The 14,542-nt window shown below is 41.2% G+C and overlaps 1 protein-coding gene across 1 annotated transcript; it reads right to left on the bottom strand.

Moving 5' to 3' along the window:
• Positions 1–227: 227 nt before the first annotated feature.
• Positions 228–14,061, bottom strand: PAQR8 (progestin and adipoQ receptor family member 8). Its single transcript, XM_079147654.1, is given in 6 exon segments — positions 228–2,374; positions 2,376–2,854; positions 2,857–2,997; positions 3,000–3,408; positions 6,544–6,643; positions 13,945–14,061. Coding segments are annotated over 4 exon segments (1,059 nt in total). The 5' UTR covers positions 3,382–3,408; positions 6,544–6,643; positions 13,945–14,061; the 3' UTR covers positions 228–2,317.
• Positions 14,062–14,542: the final 481 nt, after the last annotated feature.

The following is a 14,542-nucleotide window of genomic DNA, read 5'->3' on the forward strand; positions in this document are numbered from 1 at the left end:
TTCCATCCCCAGTACTGCCATATTGCTTGTAAAGAAAATTGTTTTATTTTTCCTTTATTCTGTTTTAAATTTTTTCAATTACTTGAGGGTCAGTACTTCTGCAAATTAAAATAAAAATGGTATGGCAGTATCTTAGTTTCATGCCTATTTCTATACAGCGTGCAGCCTGGCATAGGTCTGTAGATACATTTGAGGATCACTCCTCTACTTTCCGTTCTCTTTAAAAAAAAAAAAAAATCTGGATGATTTAATCTAAAGATCTCCACCAGTACCACCACATTATGTTCAAGAGTTTGATTCACACCTTTCCCTTCTTCCTTTTTCTCTCACTTCTCCCACCAACTTTAAAAATAGTCTATGAATCCATAATAATGAAAATTTCATTTTCAAGTTCCCAGTTTAAATTGACCCTCTTTTTTAAATGTTTGCACAATTCCTCCCTCCCTGTGTTCAGTTCAACCCTGTTCAGTTTTGCTAACTTTATTTGATGTGAATTTGGCCTCGGCAAACAGAAGCTTGTATGACACTTAGCACAGAAGTTGAGATACTTGAGGATAACAAGAAACTCATTTAGCAAAACAATGTAGCTAACAAGACACATGCTTTCATGATTTAAAGAGTATAGAAAAGTTTGAGTTGGATTTTTTTTTTTTTTTGGCCAAAACACAGATTCAAAGTCTTTTGATTATAGTAATTCTAGCTTTCTTAGGTTTACAATGATTTTTTTTTTCTGATCCAATAATCCAAGACAGGAAATCCCCACACATGCATATATAAATAAGTGTTTATACATTTTTCATTTATAAGGCACAAAACTCACAAATCTTTCAGAAAAAGGAATAAAAGTAATCTTCGTGAAGACAATAATCTTAGAGGAGGTTCATCAAACCAAAATTAAAACAAACACCACGTCACTTTTTAGTAAACAAGGGACCTTATACTGATAGGAAACATAGCCTGTGAAGAGGTGGATTCTCAGCCCTTCCTTTGATGCAGCATCCGTCACTGGGATTAGTACAGAAGCCAATCCTCAGAGAGGGCTGCATGGCCAGAACATCAACTGCAAGCACCACCTATCTCACAGAAGCTGCTGGCAGCAAAGTTCCAAGGAGAGCATTTTGGTTACAGGGTGCCTGATTCACTTGCTCTTGACCCCAAGGAGCCTTCAGGGACCAACCACAGTGAGCCCACATTTGTCTATACTGGGACTTGATTATTTTAAGGTTCTGCTTTATGCTGAGGCAGAACTGCCTGCTTGAGGACTCTGAATTGGGGTTGGTCCTTCATGAGGTGGCATCTATGTAGAAGGCTGGACTTCGAATTCCTCTTGAAATAATCAGATCCTTAGAGGAAACTTTAGGACCAATTCACACTACAAAGGGTTTTTTTCAAACATGTTTGTCAAGTCTACCAGATTCCTAGAGCAACCCCCAGATCTCCTGATCTGTAAGGCAGCCCTAATAGCTCTGGTAATCCTACAGTCCACAGGTATAAAATAATGGTCCCAAAACACCAAACAAGCAAGGCTACTCATGCTTGTTGGCTGGACCTCCTGGAGGCTCTTGGCACTGAGCTTTCTAGTACCATTTACATTATTATAGGAAAATGAACTTCCTGAATGTTCACACGGCTTCAAGCATTTCCTGGAAATATGACTGCTTCATAATCCTTTAAGTTACCATGCAAAAAGGGACAGGAGTGAACAGCACTTCAGACAAAACAGCCAGGCAGACATTTGTCCTGAGAAAGGGTCAGTGGTACAGTGGATGAGAGAGGAGGGATCAGAAATCAGATGAACTGAGTAATTCATTATTTCTAACAGTTTCACTGAATTATCTTAAAGATTCTGACTTTTCCTGTAGACAATTTGAAATCCAAATAAGACAGGTCTTTAGGTCAATTTATGCAATTACCAAAGATCAGCATAGTAGGATGGTTATTCCAATAGGGTGAGGATAAACCACCTACTTACTTCTCAGTACAATTTTTATTATCCATTCGGTTCTACGACTTGTCTCTGAAAATTAGTCAGAATTTGCTCAAATTTTAGGCAGTTAGATAGTTCTCAGTTCAGTGTTTCATCAGTCTTACCAAGATCCCTTCCCTTGTAAGGCTATGACCCAGAAGGAAGAAGAATACTCCTTTAATTAACAACAAAACTCTTGAATCCTTTGGCTTTGAAATGCTGTAGCCATAGCACATCCTTGGAAATTCATATTACTTTAAAAATCAAACCCTTAAAAATAAGTCAACTTCTACTGTTAAGTTTCCCCCAAATCACAAGGGCTACCTTCACATCTCATTCCACCTGCAAGCCTCATGAATCTTTCTTGGTTAGACTGGCTTTGACTTTATGTCTCAGAAGGGCTGCGGTGGGCAGCGCTACAGGCAGCCAAGAAAAAGAAGGACAGACAGGCCATGTAGACAGACAAGGGACCATGTCGCTGCAGGAAGATCTCACGCCGCCCCTGGTAGTCCAAAAGGATGGCTTCCAACTGCGAGAGCGTGCAGACAGACAGAAAGGCATGGAAGATTTGATGTCCGTGGCCCACAATGTCACAGGAACCCGGGAAGTACTTCTCAGGCACCGGGCAGGAGAAGAAGTAGGCGCTGACCAAGAAGAAGAAGATCTGGAGGGTATGGTACCAGGCTGCCTGCTCCTGGCAGCCAGCCAGGTGGCAGAGCGCCACCCGGTGTGCCACAGGACTTATGTCTAGGATGAAGGCCAGCCCCGCCGGTACCACTTGACAGATCTTCCTCATAACTGGGTAAGGCCTTCGGTAACGATACTTTGCGTAGCAGCAGCCAGTACAAGATAACCAGCCACAGAAGGCAGCTGCTGGCAAGAAGAAAGCCAGAACCGCTCGTACCAGGCCTGATCGGAGCTGTAGAAGAAGTGGGCCAAGGCACTGCCATATTGGTACACACTGACACCAACGTAGTCCACGAAGTAGAAGGTGTAGTGGGAGAGCTCCGACTTGGACTGCAGCAGATGGCCAGAAGGCTGCATGTGAGGTAAGTGATCGAGGACAGGATAAAGAGCAGCAGGGGCAGGGAGTGGGGAGAGGCCCATGGCAAGGCCTCGGCCTCGACAAAGGCCCAGAATCGCAAAAGTACAGCTAGGGCCGCCAGCAGGTGGGTCCAGACATTGACCACCTCGTTGTGCTTCTGAAAGAGGCTGAAGAAGTAGTAGCGCCACTCGTGCCCTGTGGGGCGGTAGCCCGCGCGGATGTACGGCTCCCGGAAGAGCTGGGGCACATCCGTTTCCGGGACGGTGCAGGGCATCTTGGGAAGCCCGTCCTCCAAGATTTTGGGCAGGCGGCGCAGGTGCTGGCCGCTGATCGACAGGGTGCTCAGGCGCTCCAGGATGGCGGTGGTCATGGCGGCAGCGCAGAGGGCCAGGGCAGCCTGAGGAAGAGGGAAACCGTGGTGAGACGTGCCGGCGGCAGACGGCGAGCAACTGTGACCAGTCTTAATGGAACACCCCTCCTCCGCTGGAGGGGAAGCCAGGAACTGCCGCTGGCTTCTTTGGACCTCGTTTTTTGTCATCCTTAGAATGATGGAGTTGGAACAAGGTCCCTTTACTGTCCAGGGTTCTGTATCGCTACACACTACAGCGTGAGGCACAGACGCATCTTGTAAATTGGGTCTCGTAGCAATCATAACATGAGTTAATAATGAACAACATTTAATGGTATCTAGGAGTAAATAAGATTACTTTTTTAAGAGTTGGGTTTCCTTGATGTAATTAAAGATGTAACCAGACAGGCTTGAAATACTATACATACATTGAAACAGAACGATAAATATAAGCATGATAGAGCTGGGTGTGGTGGCACATGCCTGTAATCCCAGTGGTTCAGGAGGATAAGGCAGGAGGATCACAAGTTTGAGGCCAGCCTCAGCGACTTAGCAAGGCCCTGAGCAATTTAGTAAGACCCTAATCTCAAAAAATAAAAATAAAAAGTAAAAGTGGGTGGGGATGCTGGAGATGTTGCTCAGTGGTTAAGCTCACCTGGTTCAATCTGTGTACCAAAAAAAAAAAAAAGATAAAGGCTAATAAATGCTTCTATTTCTTTAGCACCCACCTAATCTTAAATTGTGCACTGATTTTACTGGTAACTTGAAAATCTGAGGTAAGCAATTGAACCTCAAACTAAAGAAAGGCAAATTATTCATCCATTAGGTTGGGAAAAACCAATGCATATTCTGAGACATCGTGTACAACCATAGAAACGAAATGATGTACCCTGTTTGTGTACAATGAATCAAAATGCAGTCTGTAAAAAATTTTTTAAAAAAGAAAAAAACTATGGCCTAAATTTAACATAAAGCTTAATTTCAAACATTGTTCTATTTACTTTAGTATCATTATTATTTTTGGCACTGAGGATTGAACCCAGGGTGCTCTAGCATAAAGCTGTGTCTTCAACCCTTTTTATTTTTCATTTTGAGACAAAGTCTCACTAAATTGCCCAGGCTGGCCTCAAACTTTGTAATCCTCCACGTATCAGCCTCCTAAATTAATTGGGATTACAGTCCTGCATCACTGTGCCCAGCAGGATTGTTCTTTAAAAAAAAAAAGGCTCTGGAAATCAAGTCATTTGGGATTTGCCTATCTTGGGTAACTAAATCTGTACTTAAGAAATGCTTAACTCTTGGAATGTCCATGTGACAGATTAGCCTGATGAGCACAGCAATTATTTTGTAAAATATTTCATAAAATTGATGCAAAATTTCATGTGAAGTTACTGGGGAAAGAAGCATACCAGTTAACTGTACTTTTTAATTCCTAAGCTTCTTTCCTCAATAAAATTTACATACCAGGCTAGAGTAGTAGCTCAGTGGTAGAGCACTTGCCTAGCATATGTAAGGCATTGGGTTCAATCCTCAGCACCACTTAAAAATAAATAAAATGAGGATATTATGTCCTTCTACAACTAAAAAAATATTTTTTAAAAAGTTGCATACCAGGGCTGGGGATATAGCTCAGTTGGTAGAGTGCTTGCCTTGAAGCACAAGGCCCTGGGTTCGATCCCCAGCACTGCAAAAAAAAAAAAAAAAAAAAAGTTGCATACCAATTTATATAAATAGAGCCCTTTCTTCAAAGATCCTCAACTGGAAAAAAACAGCAAGTACTGTGCGGGTACTACTAATTTTAGTGAAGAAAATGTCATCTTCCCATTTATTCTTAATATTCAAAGAAAAAAAAATCCTAATCAGGTAAAAAATGTAGGGCATGAAAAATAAAATGTGGCCAGGTATGGTGGCACATGCCTATAATCCCAGCAATTTGGGAGCTAAGGCAGGAGGATCACAAGTTTGAGGCCAGCCTCAGCAAATTAGGCCCTGAGCAACTTACTGAGACCCTGTATCAAAAGATAAAATAAAAGGGGCTGGGGATGTGACTCAGTGTTAAAACCCCCCTGGTTTCAGTTCCCAGCATAATCAGTAAAATGTGAAAGAAGTTCAGGGAGACCTGGAGTTCAGTCTTGGTTTTGCTACTTAGTGACTAGGCAAGTTGTAGAACTTTCTCAGCCTGTTTAAAGAACAAAGCATGCTTCATAATTTTGCATATTGTTTGGGTAGTTGTAGATGGTTAAATGAGGGAGTCTAAAAAATGAATTGTTTTGCCTGGCACCAATATAGGTGCTAAGTAAATGTTAAATATTTGTTCTATTTTATTACTATGAGCTGGGCTCTATGCTAAATACTAGGAATGCTAAGACCAATAAGATAGGGTCCCTGCTTTCATGGAGGTCAGTCTACTTGGGAGGTAGACAAGAAGTGGAATCATGCTAGAAAAGTAGAGTTGAGTGTTCCACTTAGAGAAAGCCCTAATTCACAGTTCATAGAAGGTGTGATTGGGAGATGGTCTCTCCAAGTGACCTTGAACTGAGTCTTAAAGGAAAAGTTAGAATTCCTGAAAGGAGATAAGGAAGGAGATTTCCAGGCAGAGAAACAGATCAAAAACTTTTGCCAAGACATGGGCTAGAAAGCTTGAAGATTCTTACTAGGCTTTACTAGTGTAGTTCACTATATAACATTGGCATTAGAGAGACCTAAGCTCTAATTCTGAGCCCCCACTGTCAACAAGTCACAATGACTATCCTAAGATCGGTCTTCTGTGAAGTAGAGTTAATGACAGAGAAGCTGCCCTATAAGGTTGATGTGAGGACTATTATGATATAATATGATGCCTGTTAAGTGTTTATCAAAATGTTTGGTTCTAAAGCTGCAAAAAAAAATAGCTGTTATAAGAACCGTCACTAGTGTGTGATACAGGAATGGTTCATGAGTGGGAGAGTCTAACGTCTCCTTCATACTTGTATTTTGGTTTTAACTCCAGTAACCCTATATTGAGACATTTGCTAAGTCAGCACCCACTAGACAGTAGCCTCCTACTAAAATTAGGTTATGAACCGAGTCTCAACATAAGTATTAATGCCAAGGGAAAAGTACTAAGGATTACAGAGTCAACTAGCAAGAGAAATACAAGAAGAGGGAGTATGGAAGAAAAAAAGAAAATGTTCATCAGAATACCTTAATTCAGGCTGGCTGTAGTGGCACACATATGTAATCCCAGGGACTTGAGAAGCTGAGGCAAGAGATTCGAGGCCAGCCTCGGTAACTTAGCGAGACCCTGTTTCAAAATAAAAATAAAAAGGGCAGAGGATGTAGCATAGTGGTAGAATGCCCTTGGGTTCAATTCCCAGTGCCTCCCCCTCACAAATCCCAAAAATAAAACCAAAAAACACCCAAATTCTTTTCAGAACAAAAAGGAAAAGCTAAGAAGTACTTCTACAGCTGACCTCAGAGGGAAGAACTGCAGAAGTGGGACATGGGATAACTTTTCAAGTTCTTTTGCTGTTAGCAACACATTATCTGGGGAGTTGCACTTGTTGGAGCTCTGTTCTTTAGACATAAGCTTCTATTATCTCTTGTGAAGCAGAAAATGAAATCAGATGAAAATACCAGTCTAATTTTATGGTTGGGAGATTCTGAGGTGAGATATTGGGGATATGAAGCTTTATAAGAAGAAATCCCTAAAGATGTTTCCCAGAAGACCCCATCTGGATGCCATCTGATATTAAGGATTTTACATTGTCTTTGTGTACCCAGAAAAATCTGCAACAGTTCTGCATTTCAAATAATACATAATCACCGAGTTCCTTCTTATCTTTATGTCCTTTAAGGTGTCTAGCCAGGTGCCGCAGTGCATACCTATAATCCCAGCTACTCAGAGGCGGAGGCAGTGCAAAGCTAGGCTGGGCAATTTAGTGAAACCGTTTCAAAATAAAAATAAAATGAGCTACGGATGTAGATCAGTGGTAGAAAGCTCCTGAGTTCAATTCCCAGTACTGCAAAAAATAAATGAAATAAAAAAGAAAACGATGTTTATTAAACAGCATGTTCTTAAAAACCTGATGACTCAACTGATTTTTTTTTTTTTTTTTTTTTGGCAGTATGGCGGATTGAACTCATTTGTACTACACCACTGAGCTACATTGCCCAGCCTTTTTTATTTTGAAACAGTACCTCACTAAGTTGCCTAGCCTGGACTCGAACTCGGTGAGTCAGCCTTCCAAGTAGCTGGTATTACAGGTGTGTGTCACCACATCTGGCTCAACAGAATTTCTAAAGACTAAAGCTTCAGTTTTGGGTTATTTAATGGGTGGAATGGAGCATAAGTCAGTTCTGGGAACTAACTGGTCCCATCTGTTCTGAGAGAAGAAGGACAGAATGTGATGCTGCCTAATTGTTGAACACCAGAAGACCATGCCTGCACAACTGTGACCATGACAGTCTTCCAGTTCTCATATTAGTAACTAGTCCTGTGGCTTTATGTTGATAAGTCCTTTACAGAAATGTTCTTCTGCTTCACTCTTCATGGAAAATAAACTAAGGAGAGGTGTATACAAAGAAGCAGAGAGATGTAAGACCCAAAAAATATTAACTTTAGCTTCAAAGGAAAGGAAGCACAGAAGAAAAAAGTTGGCAGAACCATTTTCTTTGCAATGAGATCTTTAAAATGCAGCCCCCCCAGTCTCTGAGTTTCCATAGGAATTAATGCCTCTGGATTAATACTCCCCTGGATTAATACACCCTCTGGATAGTGTAACCTGATAATCACAGAGGGACCAGGTAGTCTAGGGATATAATCACCATGGCCTCCAACTTAAAATATTCCTTGTCTCATTCAGCAATGATGTGGGTTACAAAGATCAAGGTACTCTTACCTGTACTTAAAGGACTTAAATTTCCCTTGAGACATGCAGAGTCATGAAGAATTCAAAACTTTTTGCAGTACTAGGGTTTGTACTCAGGGGTACTCTACCACTGATTTACATTCCCAGACATTTTATTTGAGACAGGGTCCTCACTAAGTGTCCAGTCTGGCCTCAGACTTAATCTCCTTCAGTAGAAGGGAGGAATGTGGGCCATCTAGATAGCAAGAAACTCTGGGGGTAAAGTAAGGAAATGTACTTTATTTCTGTTTTTTCCTTAGCAACTACCTCCTTTTCTGACATGAAATTCTCCTTTTGTCTGAGAGCAACTTATACAATGGTTACAAAGTAATGGAAATAGTTATAAATCTTGTATCAACATTAACTACAGAACCACTGTCTAGTGGGGTCTTGCCTCCAGCACCCCCTGCCCTTAGATAAGCCTCACTTTTAACCAAGCCAGAGTGGGCAGCAATTCCAGAAAGAGGCTTCAAAAGAACAACTGTAAAGTTTGAGCTTATTTTGGAAGAAAACCACATGTTGACATCACAATGTTGTTCAGGCTACACCTTCATGCCTTCCTGGGTAGCTTCTCTAAAGTGAGGATTCCCTCATTTCTGGCCTCTGTCCCATGTACTTCTACCCGAGCTGATGTGGTTATCAGCTGACCAAGAGACGACCTCAGAATGGTCTCCCTTGCCACCAAAATTCACTCCAACTCCTGGACATCTGAAATTCAAATCTTCCTTAAGAATCCTTTTGAACTAGCCATGCCTGGTGGTCCCCTGTAATCCCAAGCAACTTGGGAGGCTGAGGCAGGAGGATCCCAGGTTCAAAACAGCCTCAGAAACTTAGCAAAGCCCTGAGCAACTTAATGAGACCCTGTCTCAAAATAAAAATAGACTGGGAATGTGGCTCAGTGGTTAAGCAATACTGGGTTCAATCCTAGGTACCAAAAAAAAAAAAAAAAAAATCCTGAATTACAGGTATGGTAGCATACACCTGTAATCCAAACCACTTGGAGACTGAAGCAAGATTGCAAGTTTGAGGACGGCCTGGGCAATTCCAGTGAGATCCTGTCCCAAAATAAAAATACAAAGGGTTGGGGAGGTAGCTCAGTGGTAGAATGTCCCTGCTTCAATCCCTAATTACCACAAAAACAAAAAGATCATCATGAACTGGACAAGTCAAACTGATCATTTTGATCAACCAGAAGCTTTTTTCAGAGCAAGGATTATCTGTTCAACATTACATAGACCACAGAGGAAGAAGACCTTTATTTCAAGAAGTTTATAAGAAGAGTCAAACTTCATGAATTAATAGCTAAAATCACCGAATGGCATATAATCAAGTGTAAATGACATACGAGTTTAGGGATACAGAAAAAGATATATGGAGTCTCAAAAGAGAAAGACCTGTGAGCCACTGGATATGCCCATGAACCTTTGAAATGCAAAATAAGCAATTCCTGAACAACTTAGCCCATCTTTGGCCCATGTCTTTTTCAGCAAAAAGTAACATGATTTGAGGGAAAGGCAGGAAAACTAGCATGAAACTGTATAACTCTGCCCTTCCCCTCTAGTTTGGCCCCTAGCTACTATCCCTGTATAAATAGTAACACCCCTGACCGATGGGTTGCTGTCTGTCCCTCTGGAGATGGCCTGTATCCTGTCTTGAATGTGTATTCCTTGCTTTACCCCACATTCTCCCTTGAATGTGTATCTGCTTCCCTAAATATATCTGTGTCACTGGCTTGTGCTGAACTTCTTTCCATCACGTACCAAGGACCCCACTTGTTCTGAGTCAAGGTCCCCCTCTCCAGGAACTCCTCTAATAACATAAAGTAAAATGAAACACAAACAGGTCTGTATAGAGCACAGCATGCCTGGAGCACGTGTGGGCAGCTATGGACGTGATAGGTCTGAAAGGCTGAACAGAACTTGGACAAGAATGAGGCATTTCAAAAAGGGCAAAATACACGTATAATGATGTGGCTTCTTGGCAGTCTGTGAGCAAAGGGGTGCTGAGGAGTAATGAGGAAGAGTGGGCTAAGGGCAGTGGCATTAGTGAAAGCTTTGGTTTGATGAAAAATTTGAAAAGGTTTGAAACAAGCTTAGCTTGTTTTGAGTGATTATCTCTCCTAAGCTCTGCAGGACTTCTATTGCTAACCAGTTCCTCCTCTTGGGATCAGCAACACTGCCCTCTCTGCCTTGCCTCTGTTCTCTTATCCCACCATCCCTGGCAGTTGTGTTCCCCAAAATCCACCTTTCTTAGTGTCTCTGCTGTGCTTTTCACTCAAGTACTTCTCTCAGATCCTTAGCTTCAGTTGGAACATGTACCAGATGATTTCTAAATATGCCTCCAGCCAGATCTTTCCTGAGGTTTGCAATCAAATATCTAACCACTGTTGAGGTATCTAACTGAATGTCTATAGGTCCTTCAACTCACCATGAAATATCTCCATCAGCTCAGACTGCCCTGTCCCTAGTTCTAGGGCTGCCAATTTTATTTATTTATTTTTATGTGTGCCAAGGACTGAACCCTGTGCCTCATCCGTGCTAGGCAAGTGCTATACCACTGAGCTACAACCCTGGCCCTGGGGCTGCTGATTTTATGTTAGCATTTCTGGAATCCATTTTGCCTTTTCCCATTTCTACTGTTTTCCCTTAATTCACTCAAAATTAATTTGTGTTGATGATAACAACCAATTCCCATAAGTGCCCCTTTTCCTTGCATAATGGCTTCCCCCAAACAACACACACACACACACACACACAACCACAGCCTTACTTTCATTTTTTTCCCTTCATTCTCCAACCTCTTCATGGTGATAGGATAAAAAATGGAATCTGATCATAATCTTCCTCCTCAAAACTTAATAACTCACCATTATTACAATACAAATTCCTAAGCCCTTGCCATGCAAACAGGCCCTTTCTCATGTCCTCTCTTTTCTAGCCTCCTCTTCAGTCTACATCCCCAGGCAATTTCTATGGCCTGAGGCCTGGATCATTACACTGGGAATTCTTCCAAAGTGCTCTATCTTCTTTGCACCCAAACTCAGTATCCCTAGACTAGCAATCCTGGCCCATCTTCAATGCTCTGCCTAGGAGCCAGCTGTGCTGGGAAGCTTTTCCTAACCCCTTGACTAGGTTGGGTCTCTCCCCAGCTCCTGTGGGACCGGGATTTGCCCTCCTTCTACTTGCTTTTGTCTGGAGCCATGATCATTGATATACTCCACTCCTTCATTGGCCATCCCACTTCTGTAAGTGGCAGCGCAGAAAAGTTTTCTTGTTTAAAACAGCATGTGGCATATAGAAGGCACTTCATAATTATTTACTGAGTAAACATTGAAGAAAAAAGAAATTATGGATTGGTAGGAAGTCTGGCTGTTAACATTACTCAGCTGTTGGTGTCATTGGTCTTCTTTAAAAAGGCTGGGTGAGTCAGGTGAGTCAGGTGTGGTGGCACATACCTGTAATCCCAGAGATTTGGTGTCTGAGGCAGGACAGCCTGAGCAATTAAGTGAGATTCTGTCTCAAAATCATTTTTTAAAAGGTAGGGATGTAGCTCAATGGCAGAGTGTCCTGGGTTCAATCCCTAGTGCCACACACACACACAAAGTATATAGTACATGTCTTTTTTTCTTGCCATTCTTTAAACAATACAGTATAATATTCACATAGCATTTATATTGTATTAGGTATTATAAGTAATCTAGAGATGATTTAAAGTACACAGGAGGATATGCATAGGTTATGTAAATACTGTTGTCATTTTATATAAGGGACCAGAACATCCTCAGATCCTGCTATCCCTGGCCAACCCCCCACAGATACTGAGGCCAACTGTATTATATTTTCTACCTTCTAATTGTTTTAATGCAATTTTTGAAAATTAAAAAGAATGTATGGCTATGGTTATAGCTCAGTAGTAGAGCACTTGCCAAGCATGTGTGAGGCACTAGGTTTGATCCTCAGCACCACATAAAAATAAATAAATAAAATATGGTATTGTGTCCATCTAAAAATAAAAATATATATTTTTAAAAAACTTGGAATGGACCCGCCTTTTGACCCAGTTATCCCACTCCTCGGTTTATACCCAGAGGACTAAAATCAGCAAACTACAGTAACACAGCCACATCAGTGTTTATAGCAGCTCAGTTCACAATAGCTAGATTGTGGAACCAACCTAGATGCCCTTCAACAGATAAATGGATAAAGAAACTCTGGTATATATACATAATGGAATACTATTCAGTCATAAAGAAGAATAATAATATGGCATTTGCAAATAAATGGATGGAATTGGAGAATATCATGCTAAGTGAAATAAGCCTAGCCCCCAAAACCAAAGGCTGATGTTTTCCCTGATAAGTGGAGAATGATATATAATAGGGGTGGGGGGTGGGGAGTTAGAGAAGAATGGGAGAACTTTAGAATATGTAGAAGGAAATGAGAGGGAGGGGGTATGAAAAATGGTGGAATGAGACAGATATCATTACCCTTTGTACGTGTATGATTACACGAATGATATGAATCTACATTGTGTACAACCATAGAAATGAAATGATATAACCCATTTGTGTACAATGAATCAAAATGCAGTCTGTAAAAATTAAAAGCTAAATAAAAATAATAAAAATTTAGAAAAAAAAGAATGTAAAAATACACGTTATGCTCTGGGAATTCTCACAATCCTCCTCCCCAAACTTCCTTTGTGTATTTGTGATGCTAGAGATTGGTGCACATGCTAAGCATGCATTCTACCACTGAGCTATACCTTCAGCCCAAGAAGGGAGGGAGAGGAGGGGAGGGGAGAGAAAGAAAAGAAATCACAGCAATCAATTAAGGTTTGTTTACCTAGTTTAGACTGAAAACTACCAAGAATATATTTCTTTTTAAATAATATTAAATAGAACAACAAGACATATGTCTCTCTGGTAACCATTGTGACTCTCTCCCCCATTAAGAAGTATGTTGAGGTAGGATAGAAGGAATAAAGATGGGTAGAAAGGGAAGGAAAATGAGACTATAGCTGTAAATCTAAAAGCCCCATCATCGGACTTTCTTCCCCAGACCTGCTTTTTCCTCGGCACCTGTCACTCCCCAATTTCTGAGAAAGCTACAAATCTTAGAGTGACTGTAGTAAATTTACTTGTCTATGAAAAATGGTTTCATTCCCCCCCTCCCCAGTCCTGAGGATTAAACTCAGGAGTTTTCTACCACTATTGTACCCATTCCCTTTCTGTTTTTATTGTGAGACAGTCTGACTAAGTTGCTAGGGCGTCCTCAACTTGTGATACTTCTCTTTGAGCCTCCTGAGTAGCTGGGATTAGAGATATGTGCCACCATGTCTAGTGGAAATTTTCTCATTTTGATTCTAAAGCTTAAGTGCACTGTTAGCCTGCACAATGACTTTCAAGTTAGATAAAGCAAAGGGAGATGTATTTTAAAATCTATAATATAGGCACATTCCCAAATATTACCTAGATAGAAAGACAACGTGAAACCCCGAAGATCTTGGAAGACCAACCACCAAAGATATCTTGTGGTCCATGATGAAGAGCTGAGTTCACCAAGCTGGCATGGTTCCCACATACTTTCCCATGCCCACCCTTCATAAGTGTCTTTAAAAGAAAAGCCCGAGACCCCAAAAGTGCTTCTCACTCTCAAGAGAGCACACATGCGGCTCTGAGGATGTGTATCTTCACCTTTTACTTTTGACAAGGGTCTTCCTTCTTTGCTGAAATTTGATGTGTCTTTAACTTCTTTCTGCAATTCGTCATGAGTTCTAAGTAGATGTCTCCCTCTGCCTCTGGAGAGACCTCCTTGAAGCCCCTTATGGTGGACAGTATGTTCACAGTCCCTGAGAAGACAGGAGAAAAACAAATTCAGTTCTTCACATATACTCACATCACTTTGTGATCCCCAAATGCATAGGGATTTTTCTTCCTGCCAGTAAGCAAGCAATCAATTTTTTTGATTTGGACGCCAGCTTGGCATCCTCTACTCCAATTAATTTCTGACGATAGTGTCAGATCTCACAGATGGAAGGCTTGTCCCCAAGGACTTCCCTTGCTTCTGATATTAGTCCCTAAATTCGTCCTACAAAACTTCTGACTAACCAGTTCTAGGTTGGGTTTCCAATGACCACCTCTCACCTTAGGCTCATTTAATTTCCTATAGAGGCTCACAGAACTCACTAAAATACTTAATGTTTACTGGTTTATTATAAAGAAAATTTAAATGATATTAAATAGCCAGTTGAAGAGATACACAGGGTGAAGTTTGGAGGGGTCCCCATGGAGT

Source organism: Sciurus vulgaris, assembly GCF_902686455.1.
Source record: "Sciurus vulgaris genome assembly, chromosome: 7".
Lineage (NCBI taxonomy): Eukaryota > Metazoa > Chordata > Mammalia > Rodentia > Sciuridae > Sciurus > Sciurus vulgaris.